Below are 12,618 nucleotides of genomic sequence, written 5' to 3'. Positions count from 1 at the left end.
ATAATATTTCAGAAAACGTAAAAGGAAATGAAAAAAAAGAAAAGAAAAACAACCCGGTCAAATGAATGTCCCTTTCCAAACAGTATTCAAAAGCCATCAGCATTTTTCTCTTTGCTGGTTTTTATTTATTTATTTTCTTTTTGGTGTACTGATATCAGTGAAATTTATATTTGGCATAATTTCTGCTCCTGTAAAGTAAAAATGTTTGCTTGTAAATTGTATTAACAAATGTGTCTTCTCAAATCAGTTTTATAAATTTTATTTTATCTTTGAAAAGAGAATGATGAAAAACATTATTATAGTAATTAAAGGGAGCATCCTTTTTTTTTTTAAAGAAGTATTACTTTCTGCTCTGGCATTCTTACACTTTCCGTCGCATAATTTTGTAACGGTGAACAGGGTCAAAGTTATGCAATAATGACGAGTGCCTACTATATTATACAAGAAGCACATGCAGAAAGGCAAAAGATGCCATAAGCACAAAAGTGCATCCGGTACCAATAAACCTGTACAAAAATACCCAAACTAATGTACAGTACCAAACCTGTTTGTAATGCACTGAGCCTTATGGACCATTTGAAGACAACATTTTTAAATGAAAGCTGTGAACATCCACCCATTAATCACATAGTGAGCAATGCTGTATGTCTCCTTGGGAGGATTTGGATGGATATACCTTACACTTACAATATCAACTTGACTGAAGGACAGTTTCTCCATTATTAAGGTTGACTTTTACCTCTCTGATATTACACAGACCTGAATTCGAGTATGTATGAGGCACCCTTACAGCTAAATTTGGTGCCTACAGTGTGGACCTACAGCACAAAAAAAGACAATGTCGCTTTGTTAATTCCTCTGTGAATGCTTGTTTCTGATTTGTATTCAACTTATTCTGTACAGTATTGCCTCGGTTTCAATATCAACTTCATTTCTTAATCTAAATATTTACTTTATTTTGTCTTTTTTTCTGATATTCTGTGATTATCGGTCTTGTATTTATGTATAGTGTATGTGTATTGTAAATATATATTTCAGAGCTTTTCATTTTACCGCAGAGTTGTGACTTTTTGCCCTGCTTTGCTTCAAAGGGAATCCCTTCACACTGAATCCTATCACAGAATGTCTTCATTTCAAATAAAAAGTGTTTATTCTTTATTTTAATTCTCCAGAAGGTGTCTAGATATTACGTGCTTTTGGTTTTCTCTGTCGTTTCATTTTATTCCCTAAAGACAGCTGTGAATTTAAGGTTGAGTTTTAACATGATACTTGTATGATAATCTAATCGGAGGCATGGAAATTAATAAAGTTGCATTTTGTATGGAATACACATGACTGATTTAAGTGGCGAGTTTCATCTTGCAATTCTGAGAAGAGCATGAGTAAAAAGCGCTTTCTAAATCTTGCATGACAAAAGCCACTGAGCATAATGCGACTTTCACAAGAGACAGGGTGCGGCCATATGACACCCACTATAGCAAAACTAGGCCAGCCTGATGAATTTAACCCTTAAATGTAGGACAAATACTTGTAACATCAATTAACTAACCTTCCCTTTGGTGTTGAGCTTGTCTTGCTTTTTGATCGCCATAAGATACCAATGATAGTAAATTATAAACACATCTTTAAGTTTCACTATAAGCTATATGGGCGGCACAGTGGTGTAGTGGTTAGCACTGTTGCCTCACAGTATGAAGGTTCTGGGTTTGAGCCCAGTGGTCGACGAGGGCCTTTCTTTCTGGAGTTTGCACGTTCTCCCCGTGTCTGTGTGGGTTTCCTCCGGGTGCTCCGGTTTCCCCCACAGTTCAAAGTCATGCAGGTTAGGCTAATTGGTGGCTCTAAATTGACTGAGTGTGAATGGTTGTTTGTCTCTATGTGTCAGCCCTGCGATGTACCCCGCCTCTTGCCCATAGTCAGCTGAGATAGGCTCCAGCTTGACCGCGACCCTGCACAGGATAAGCTGTTACAGATGATGGATGAATATAAGATATATGAGTAGCAATAAAAATGGCTGCGTAAATTATTTCGAAAGGTTAAATCAGGACAAATCCAGTTAGTCCACAAAGCACCATTTGAGTGAAGCATTTCATGGCCTAATGCACAGTGGCGTAACTTCAAGCCCTTCTTCTACCAATCACGATTAAAACCAGCATCAGTGATCGAGAATGATGAGTGAGTAATCTGCCACTTCACACTGACCTGAGACTGATTCATCACATTTGTCTGTGTTTTTCCTCTCAGCCTCATTAAAACCATCCAAACAATAAGACATGGTATACAGTATGTAGTCAGGAAATGCACACTACACCTCCCAATGTTTTTATCGTCTGAGACATTATTCCATTGTATAATATAAAACAAAAGGAACAGTATCTATTTAATATTAAAATTATAGGTGTGCACGAGCACATATAAAAACACCCAGTTTTCTAATAATATCACTACAGTTTTTTGAGGCCAGTAGTGTTAGTTGTATCAATTCAGTTTAATTATGCTGTTATTGTACCACACCTATTATCATTCAGCTATGTGCCTAAAGGGTGGCAGGTGTGGTAAGGCATAATGCCTTGGAACAGAACAGCAGGACATGCCAGTTCAACTTGTACAGCAAGGGAGTTACTGTGATTTACACACACACACAATGATTCTGTGGAAAATAATGAAGCAGGATTTGGTAATTAAACATGAAATCTCTGACTCAAACGCTGTCCAAATACAAATGTATCGCTGTATTTTAAAGCTTCCGCTTTTACTGTAGGCACAAATTGAGTTTATGAAATTAGATCTTGATGTGAACCATATAAAAGCCACTCGCTGTTACAATCCTTCATCTGAAATGATATGATCTTTGCTATCATTATTACATTGTCACTAGGAGAGCAGGCCTGCAACAGAATATGTGAAAACAGAAATGATACAGTATACAGTAGATACAAAGCACTGTAAGCTAGACATGTACAAAATGAAGTGTTTTCTGCTACAGCTGTTATCCAAAAACTATCACGTAGTTCTTATCTAAAAGTTTTATTTTAATCATTAAAACCATCATTCCCGTAGCTCTAGTCACATATGTGCATAGAGAAGAACTTTATACAGTAAAAAAAAATCTGAAAAAAATAAATAGAGTAAATGAATTACAATATTTACACATAAAGCTATTGATGTCCCAAATAAAATATTTAAAATCTCTCATAAATGATTTCAGTTTCTGTGATGTGCTCTGATTAAGAATAAAATCTTCCTGTACAAAAACAAAACCCTACTTGAAAATGATTCATATAATTTAGCTGTGACAGATGTACAGGAATAAATTAGTGAGACGTTTTCTTTGGCATTTCAGATTCGATTCTTTGTTTACTCGGTGCTTCCCGTAAGAATTTACGAAACACTTCAAAATCAACTTGTTCTTTAAGAATGGCAGTTAATCTCATTAATGCATGGGGTTTTCCAAATAAGTTGAGCTTTCGATTTCACTTTGATTAACTGTATAGTGGATTTAAGAATATATTTGCATTAAAGGTGACTTATGTTTCAAAATACAGAAAAGGCACATTTTTATGAAAAAAAACCCCCAAAAAACTAATGTACTAGTACTATTAAAAAAAAAAAGCTGATGAAAAAAAACTCCCAGCTAAGTTACATCATGAAGATGCTGTGTTCCACAGGGTTACAGGTCTAGTGCTGACATAGTTTAATATTTGTACCTCATGAGCTGCCAAACCCAACACATCCAAGTTCTACTGACAGAAAGAAAAGGAGTTATGGCATTATGGTTCTAGCTCTGGTGTCTCTTCATGTGCAGGGCCAGGTGATCGGAGCGTGAGAAGCTGCGGCTGCACACCAGGCAGTGAAAGGGTTTAGCACCCGTGTGCTTCCTGTAGTGACGCGTCAGCTCATCAGAACGGGCAAAACGCCAATCACAGCCATCCCAGGTGCACTGGTACGGCTTCTCTCCTGAAATAAGACGTGGTGCCATGCAGTTATGACACACTGGAGATGCCATCTCTCTAATGTTGAATAACTCATATAGAAAAACTAGAGGCCTAATGGACATGTCAAGGTGTGGTGGTAGAGAGTGAAGGTAGTTTTTCCACCCTTGAGACATTTATAATCATCTGGTATCTCATGAGGAGGAGCTAACATAGGCTTTCAAGTGTATGCCTGTGGTTGTACTTCTGCCTAGCAACAGATCAAGTACACTTCAAAAAAATAAAAATAAAAGTTACAGACTTTTGCACTATTTGCGATTGAAGTTTTTACCTGTATGAGTCCGTAAGTGTGCCTTCAGATGGGAGGACTTGGTGTAGACTTTCTTACAACCTGATGCAAAAAATAAAAATAATAAACAAATAAGTAGATGCATCAAGATGAGTTTTGAGCTCTAATATTAATGATTTAATTTCAACTTATTTCATGGAGGAAGCCATGGCCTAACAATTAGAGAAGCAGCTTTGGGACCAAAAGGTCACTGGTTTGAGTCTCTGGACAAACAGGACTGGCTGAAGTGCCCTTGAGAAAACCACCTGACCCCTGACTGCTGCCCAGGCTGCTCTAGGTATGTTGTATGTCGCTCTGGATAAGAGCATCTGCTAAATGTCATTAATGTAATGTAACCCAGAAATGTCTTATGCAGGAGTGTTGGGAATGTTACCTTATATTAACTGATACTGTTACCTATGTAATTATCACTAACACTAATTTGAGGTGTTTTTTTTCTGTAATGAGACCTCTACCATGATCTTGTAACAACAGCATGCACTGTGACAATCCTACCACCTATTATATCCATCCATCCATTATCTGTAGCCGCTTTACCCTGTTCTACAGGGTCACAGGCAAGCTGGAGCCTATCCCAGCTGACTATGGGTGAGAGGTGGGGTACACCCTGGACAAGTCGCCAGGTCATCGCAGGGCTGACACAGAGATGAACAACCATTCACACTCACATTCACACCTACGGTCAATTTAGAGCCACCAATTAGCCTAACCTGCATGCCTTTGGGGGAAACCGGAGCACCCGGAGAAAACCCACGCGGACAACATGCAAACTCCACACAGAAAGGCCCTCGTCGGTCGCTGGGCTCGAACCCGGGACCTTCTTGCTGTGAGGCGACAGTGCGAACCACTACACCACTGTGCCGCCCCACCTATTATATACCGATTTTATATTGCTATTATTTCGCAGTAACTTCTTTCAGGTGATAATACCTGCCATGCTGAAAGATGTAATAAACTGACTGAAGCACATAAACACTTCCAAAATGTCTCCTAAGAGTCTAAGTGAAATGTTTTGATTACTATCTAAAATCATTAAATGCAGTGAGAGGTCATGTTTGCAGCTCAAACCTGCAAAAGCCAGTTCTGTTTCTCAAGGATGACAGTATGTGAGAGCAGACTCTGGTCTAAGAGCGCACCTGGGATATTGCAGTGATGTATCCTCCTCTTGTCTAGATCAGGATTGTTCCTGCGGTTGTGCCTGGCAGGCATGACCTGTATTTGTACTGGTACGGCTGCTTGAGGGCCTAAAGCCGGCCCTACCAGTTTAGATGCAATACTGGCAGCATAAGAGGGAGGAGGTGAGAGCTTGTGCAAGAGTTCTTTTCTCCTGTCAGGACTGCTGGGCTCAGAGTTTGGAGGGGAGGGGGGAAGGTACGGCACATTCAGCTGCTGATGACTCCGACCAAAGTGACCGGCTGGTGAAGTCCCACAGCTGCCCATATCACACATGGGTCTTCTTGCAGTGGGAGTAATGGATGAATTCATGCTGTTGTATGATGACATAGATGAGCAAACACCAGAGTGGGGACCGGGCACTACAGGGTCTAGGTCTGAATTCAGAAGTTGGAATAGAGGAACATCTTGGTAGTCAAGCTCCGGTGTCTCCTGCTTGATGAATGCAGAGCTGCATGTTCCACTGGCAGGGCTGAAGTGGTGCGTGTATTCTGACGGTGGAGCAGGTGACAGAACGGTGCTGTGGCAGCTCGGGTAGTTGACTGGATGCATGGGTTCTGATTTCATTTGGGGTGCTGGTGTGGGCCTTGTAGGTCGACAGAGACCAGGACGCAGGTACGGGACATCGGGCAGGAAGACGTTCATGTTGATGCTGTAAGGTGAACCTTGGTCCGTGATCATGAAATTGTTCTGATTAAACTTCTTATGCTCTGGCATGGTCTGAAACTGAGGTGGCATGTATTTGTCCATCTAAGAGGAGAGCAAACATGATTTCATACGTTCAGACAGACACGACAAATAAATAGCCACGGCACATTAAAATATGTGTGTTTATTCAACATGCTGAATGACGTGGCGAATACGCAGAGCTTTTACCTATCAGTAAACACTTGCTGAACTGTAAATAAACAATAGACATACCAAATGTGCAATAACAAAAAGTCTTGATACAATATGCCCCCACATATTTATGTTACATACTATATTATTCTATCCATATTCACTGGATATGAGCAAACACATGCTTTGGCTGCTCTACTACTAGGCTATCGGCTCATATATCGTGAGTAGAGAAAAGCAAAACGGCAGAGCGTGTTGCTGAACCAATCGAGGATGAAATAAAAACTCCACTCAAAAACAAAACCCCCAAATAAAAAAAGCAACAAAACATGGAATAAAAAGTATTTGATGGTAAGAACGTATCTTTTTAAAAATTATTTTTCAAGAATTATTATTATTATAGCATTTTTCACATATTGCTACTGTCATTTCGCCGGTTTGTTTACATTCAAAGCGGAAACGATTTTGTCAGATGTTTTGTAAAAAGTTATTTATCAAATTTGCAAATAATAAAAATAAAAATGCTCCGTTTCTCAAAATCCAGTGAATGTGGATCGAATAAAAGAGTTATTCCACTCAATCTTGTCGTACATGGCTTATAGCCGATCATGTACGACCTGATTACGTGGAATAACTGTTAAATATTTTTAGTATGACAACGAAATCAGGCAAATGAGATTGTATACGAATTGCTCTAAACTGAACAGCTTATGAATCTTCAGTGCATTCACTAATAAAAGTTTATAGTGTTTATAAAAGCTGAACATAAACAAACACCATGAACTCATCGATTGTCTTTGTAAGTACATCCATCCATTATCTGTAGAACTTGTCCAGGTGCACCCTGGACAAGTCGCCAGGTCATCACAGGGCTGACACATAACCATTCACACTCACACCTACGGTCAATTTAGAGCCACCAGTTAACCTAATCTGCATGTCTTTGGACTGTGGGGGAAACCGGAGCACCCGGAGGAAACCCACGCGGACAAGGGGAGAACATGCAAACTCCATACTGAAAGGCCCTCGCTGGCTGCTAGACTCGAACCCAGGACCTTCTTGCTGTGAGGCGACAGTGCTAACCATGACACCATCGTGCCACCCCGTTTGAAAGTGCATTCCTTTTCTATTAGTTTCATCGCAGTTACGGTAAGTTAAAAGAAATTAGGACAAATAATATGATTGGACTACGGGGTTAATCAGGGCTGTAGCTGGGGGGTCCTGGGGTGCCCGTGAACCCCCCTTGTCAGACAATACATTTTTTCAATAGCTGCATAAGAATCTTAGAAAAGTGCCCACTGCAATTTTTCTAACTTTTTATTTTTTTAACTAGATTGTCACCTCGGGGCGGCACGGTGGTGTAGTGGTTAGCACTGTCGCCTCACAGCAAGAAGGTCCTGGGTTTGAGCCCAGCAGCTGACGAGGGCCTTTCTGTGCTGAGTTTGCATGTTCTCCCTGTGTCTGTGTGGGTTTCCTCTGGGTGCTCTGGTTTCCCCCACAGTCCAAAGACATGCAGGTTAGGCTAACTGGTGACTCTAAATTGACCGTAGGTGTGAATGTGAATGGTTGTCTGTGTCTATGTGTCAGCCCTGCGATAACCTGGCGACTTGTCCAGGGTGTACCCCGCCTTTCGCCCATAGTCAGCTGGGATAGGCTCCAGCTTGCCTGCGACCCTGTAGGACAGGATAAAGCGGCTAGAGATAACGGATGGATGGATTGTCACCTCAGCCTCATTAGGGTTTCTATAACCTTGTATGAACGTCCTGTGGTTTGGGCGCGAAAACTCAGTTCTGCACAAGCGTAACACGATCGCACTAGAAAGCATGGTCAAGCTGCCAGTGTAGCTGCAGTCTTTTTAGTTGCGAATTACGAGTGTTTCCTCTTGTGTTAATAATTCGCCATGTCAAAACAAGCCAAACTTTCCTCCTTCTTTCGACGTGAAGAGAGGGAAGCAATTTATTATATATTTTTTCCTATCAAAGTTGCATTTTGTGGCTTCGAAGCTAAGTTTTAGTGTGCCATTTCTACAACACAACATCAAGAAAATGTGGAAGAAACAGCGATAATGGAAAAGCCGGTTTCTAAGCGACCTAAAACTAGCAATGTTAATTATTTTTTGTTACATAATGTACTCAGGGCGGCACAGTGGTGTAGTGGTTAGCACTGTCACCTCACAGCAAGAAGGTCTGGGTTCGAGCCCCGTGGCCGGCGAGGGCCTTTCTGTGCGGAGTTTGCATGTTCTCCCCGTGTCCGTGGGGGTTTCCCCCAGGTGCTCCGGTTTCCCCCACAGTCCAAAGACATGCAGGTTAGGTTAACTGGTGGCTCTAAATTGACCGTAGGTGTGAATGTGAGTGTGAATGGTTGTCTGTGTCTATGTGTCAGCCCTGCGATGACCTGGCGACTTGTCCAGGGTGTACCCCGCCTTTCGCCCGTAGTCAGCTGGGATAGGCTCCAGCTTGCCTGCGACCCTGTAGAACAGGATAAAGCGGCTAGAGATGATGAGACGAGATGAGATAATGCACTCAGGCTGCCAGTCAGTGTGTGACCCCCGTTTGAAAAATCCTAGCTACGCCTCTGATAAATCAATCAACATCTGGGACTCTTCTTAGTATTCAATAAACACCTGCACTGTAGAAGTGGACAGAAGTAGGTAGATAGAGGACATATGCAACAGTATACTCTCCAGCAGTGCCTGCTAGTGGTATCAGGGATGTAAACCCTTACAAAGCTCGATCATTGCCAAGCACACAGCCTGAACATGTTCGCCTGGAATCTGAATTTAGCTCTTCCAGCTGCTTGCCTGACATGAAGAGCTCACATTAAACCATCATGCACTCAAGGACAGGTCTGTAGTACTACAAAAACAAACATGCATGCATGCATTTAAAAACACAGGAACAATAACACTCTTGTAAAGGATAAAGGGGCAAACAAACAACTGAGATACAGTTTGCATAAATCAGTATTCTTGTGGGATCTGATCTGAAGCATGCTAGAGATTACAGTACCAGAGTGTGCTGATCTGGAGGGGTGCCATTAAATCTGCTCCTCCCTGGGAGACGCTCTTGAGGTCGGAAAACGTCTCCGTGCGCCGCCTCGGCCACCGTCACAGGCGTGTTATAGGACTCCTGTGGCGCCTGAGTGGAAGACGCACTTCTCCTGAGCAGAGCGGTAGCCATGAGGCGCTGCTCTTCACCGCACAGACCGGAGGAGCCTCTCTCTCTCTCTCTCTCTCTCTCTCTCTCTCTCTCACTCACTCACCGCCGCCGCCGCCGTCGAGACCTCACGCGCGAGATGGGGCTGTCACGAGCGGCTCGCGCGTCTGACATGACACATGACGCAAGAGGCTCATTTCAACGCCGCGAGACTGGGCGGGGCTTCACACACACACACACACACACAGTAACGTACCGTAAATAATTGCACCTCAGCTTTTCAGCCTGTTGTGTGAATGTTGAAGTGGATTGTGTTCAACACAACAACAACACAATTACTCCTCTTAAAATACCTTTACCTCACACGGTGAGAAGTCCCTCCATAATGTTCATGTTTTTCCTGATATCACAAGTAAAAAAAAACAAACAACTTTGTTAGGAACAGTATTGGGCACGTTACTTTCAAAAAGTAATTAGTTATAGTTACATCTCATTATCTCTAGCCAATTTATCCTGTTCTACAGGGTCGCAGGCAAGCTGGAGCCTATCCGGGCGAAAGGCGGGGTACACCCTGGACAAGTCGCCAGGTCATCACAGGGCTGACACATAGACACAGACAACCATTCACACTCACATTCACACCTACGGTCAATTTAGAGTCGCCAGTTAGCCTAACCTGCATGTCTTTGGACTGTGGGGGAAACCGGAGCACCCGGAGGAAACCCACGCGGACAGCACAGAAAGGCTCTCGCCGGCCACGGGGCTCGAACCCGGACCTTCTTGCTGTGAGGCGACAGCGCTAACCACTACATCACCGTGCCGCCCTAGTTACTAGTTACTTTTCCCAAAAAGTAACGGAGTTAGTAACAGAGTTACTTTGTCATAAAAGTAACTAATTACCAGGGAAAGTAATTATTCCGGGCGGCACGGTGGTGTAGTGGTCAGCGCTGTCACCTCACAGCAAGAAGGTCCTGGGTTCGAGCCCCGTGGCTGGCGAGGGCCTTTCTGTGCGGAGTTTGCATGTTCTCCCTGTGTCCGCGTGGGTTTCCTCCGGGTGCTCCGGTTTCCCCCACAGTCCAAAGACATGCAGGTTAGGTTAACTGGTGACTCTAAATTGACCGTAGGTGTGAATGGTTGTCTGTGTGTGTCAGCCCTGTGATGACCTGGCAACTTGTCCAGGGTGTACCCCGCCTTTCGCCCGTAGTCAGCTGGGATAGGCTCCAGCTTGCCTGCGACCCTGTAGGACAGGATAAAGCGGCTAGAGATAATGAGATGAGTAATTATTCCATTACATTTTGTGTTACCCCCCCCCCCCCCCCCCAAAAAAAAAAAAAAAAAAATCAAATTCAATTAGTGTAATCATAATAAAAGTGAATGTTAAATGTGTTTAATGACTGAAATGGACACTTAACAGAACCAATTAGTAACATTATCTACACTATATTAATATTTTTGTGGGACAATGTGTGATAATGCATCTATCAAATTTAATATATTTTTGTAGTTATTAAAATTATGTTACTAATGATAGAATAAAACTTGGTTTCTAAATGTTTTAGAACTTTTGATATTTATTCACTTAATGAGGACAAACGCTTTGTTCCTCGACATAATGTGCATTGCACGTAGACATTTTTGCCTTTTATTTCAAGTAATGAAAAGTACTGGCTGTATTTCCAATGTGAAAGTGCAGTGCTTGGCTGACCGCTCGCCATCGCTGTGTCTTCTCATTGAAAGAGTGCGCAGTAGTACAGTAGGCGGGGCCTACCTACGTATGTTGTCCAAATCTACTCTGATTGGCTTATTATGCCGTTGCCTCGCATCTCCCCGCCCCACACTAAAGCAGAGGAAAGAAAGGCTGAGCGAGCAGCATGCCAGATGAAAACAACTTTAATAAAGTAACGCATAGTATTTTATTGTAAGTAGCGGGAACGGCGTCATAACGATGTAAAAAGTAATTAGTTAGATTACGTGTTACTAAAAAAATAATGCTGTTAGTAACGCCGTTTATTTCTAACGCCGTTATTCCCATCACTGATTAGGAACACCTGGTTTATCATTTATCACTTTTCCAATTACCTCAGCTATCAACGATGTTAGTTATATAACTTTTTATTTTGTTAACTGTTGATATAAGTTACCTTAGTTATCCAATGGGCGGCACGGTCGCCTCACAGCAAGAAGGTCCTGGGTTCGAGCCCCGTGGCCGGCGAGGGCCATTCTGTGCGGAGTTTGCATGTTCTCCCCGTGTCCGCGTGGGTTTCCTCTGGGTGCTCTGGTTTCCCCCACAGTCCAAAGACATGCAGTTAGGTTAATATTGGACAGCTGTGGGCCGAGGTGCCCTTGAGCGAGGCACCTAACTCCCAGCTACTCCCCGGGCGCTGTTAGCATGGGCATGTGTGTGTTCACTGCTTCAGATGGGTTAAATGCAGAGAGGAAATTTCATAAGTGTGTGATGAATAAAGTTGTGCTTTCTTTCTTTTCTTTTCTTTCTTTAACTATGCATGCGGACAGCATGGTGGTGTAGTGGTTAGCTCTGTCGCCTCACAGCAAGAATATATATATATATATATATATATATATATATATATATATATATATATATATATATATAATTTCAAAGGAATTCAAAATAATTCATAAAAAGGAATACAAAGAAGGAATTCTCCGATGGATGGAAACATTGCTTGCAGAAGTGTTTTGACTTAAATGGAGGATATGCAGAGAAATAGCTTTGTTATTTTCATAAATAAAGATTTTTTCAATTTGTCTTCGAACTTTTTGACTTACCCTTCTGTGTGTGTGTGTGTATATATATATATATATATATATATATATATATATATATATGTATATATATATCTCATCTCATTATCTCTAGCCGCTTTATCCTGTTCTACAGGGTCGCAGGCAAGCTGGAGCCTATCCCAGCTGACTACGGGCGAAAGGCGGGGTACACCCTGGACAAGTCGCCAGGTCATCACAGGGCTGACACATAGACACAGACAACCATTCACACTCACATTCACACCTACGGTCAATTTAGAGTCACCAGTTAACCTAACCTGCATGTCTTTGGACTGTGGGGGAAACCGGAGCACCCGGAGGAAACCCACGCGGACACAGGGAGAACATGCAAACTCCGCACAGAAAGGCCCTCGCCGGCCACGGG

The 12,618-nt window shown here is 42.3% G+C and overlaps 1 protein-coding gene across 1 annotated transcript; it reads right to left on the bottom strand.

The window, feature by feature from the left end:
• Positions 1-2,466: 2,466 nt before the first annotated feature.
• Positions 2,467-9,631, bottom strand: klf5b (Kruppel like factor 5b). Its single transcript, XM_060929536.1, has 4 exons — positions 9,300-9,631; positions 5,415-6,201; positions 4,261-4,320; positions 2,467-3,954 (listed from the first exon to the last, which is right to left on the bottom strand). Exons 1-4 carry the CDS (start codon positions 9,468-9,470, stop codon positions 3,776-3,778), a joined length of 1,197 nt encoding a protein of 398 aa, XP_060785519.1. The 5' UTR covers positions 9,471-9,631; the 3' UTR covers positions 2,467-3,775.
• Between the last annotated feature and the right edge of the window lie 2,987 nt (positions 9,632-12,618).

The sequence above is a fragment of the Neoarius graeffei genome, chromosome 9 (genome assembly GCF_027579695.1).
Source record: "Neoarius graeffei isolate fNeoGra1 chromosome 9, fNeoGra1.pri, whole genome shotgun sequence".
Taxonomy (NCBI): Eukaryota; Metazoa; Chordata; class Actinopteri; order Siluriformes; family Ariidae; genus Neoarius; species Neoarius graeffei.
Note: the sequence above shows the minus strand (reverse complement) of the source record. Positions and strands in the feature narration are given on the sequence as shown.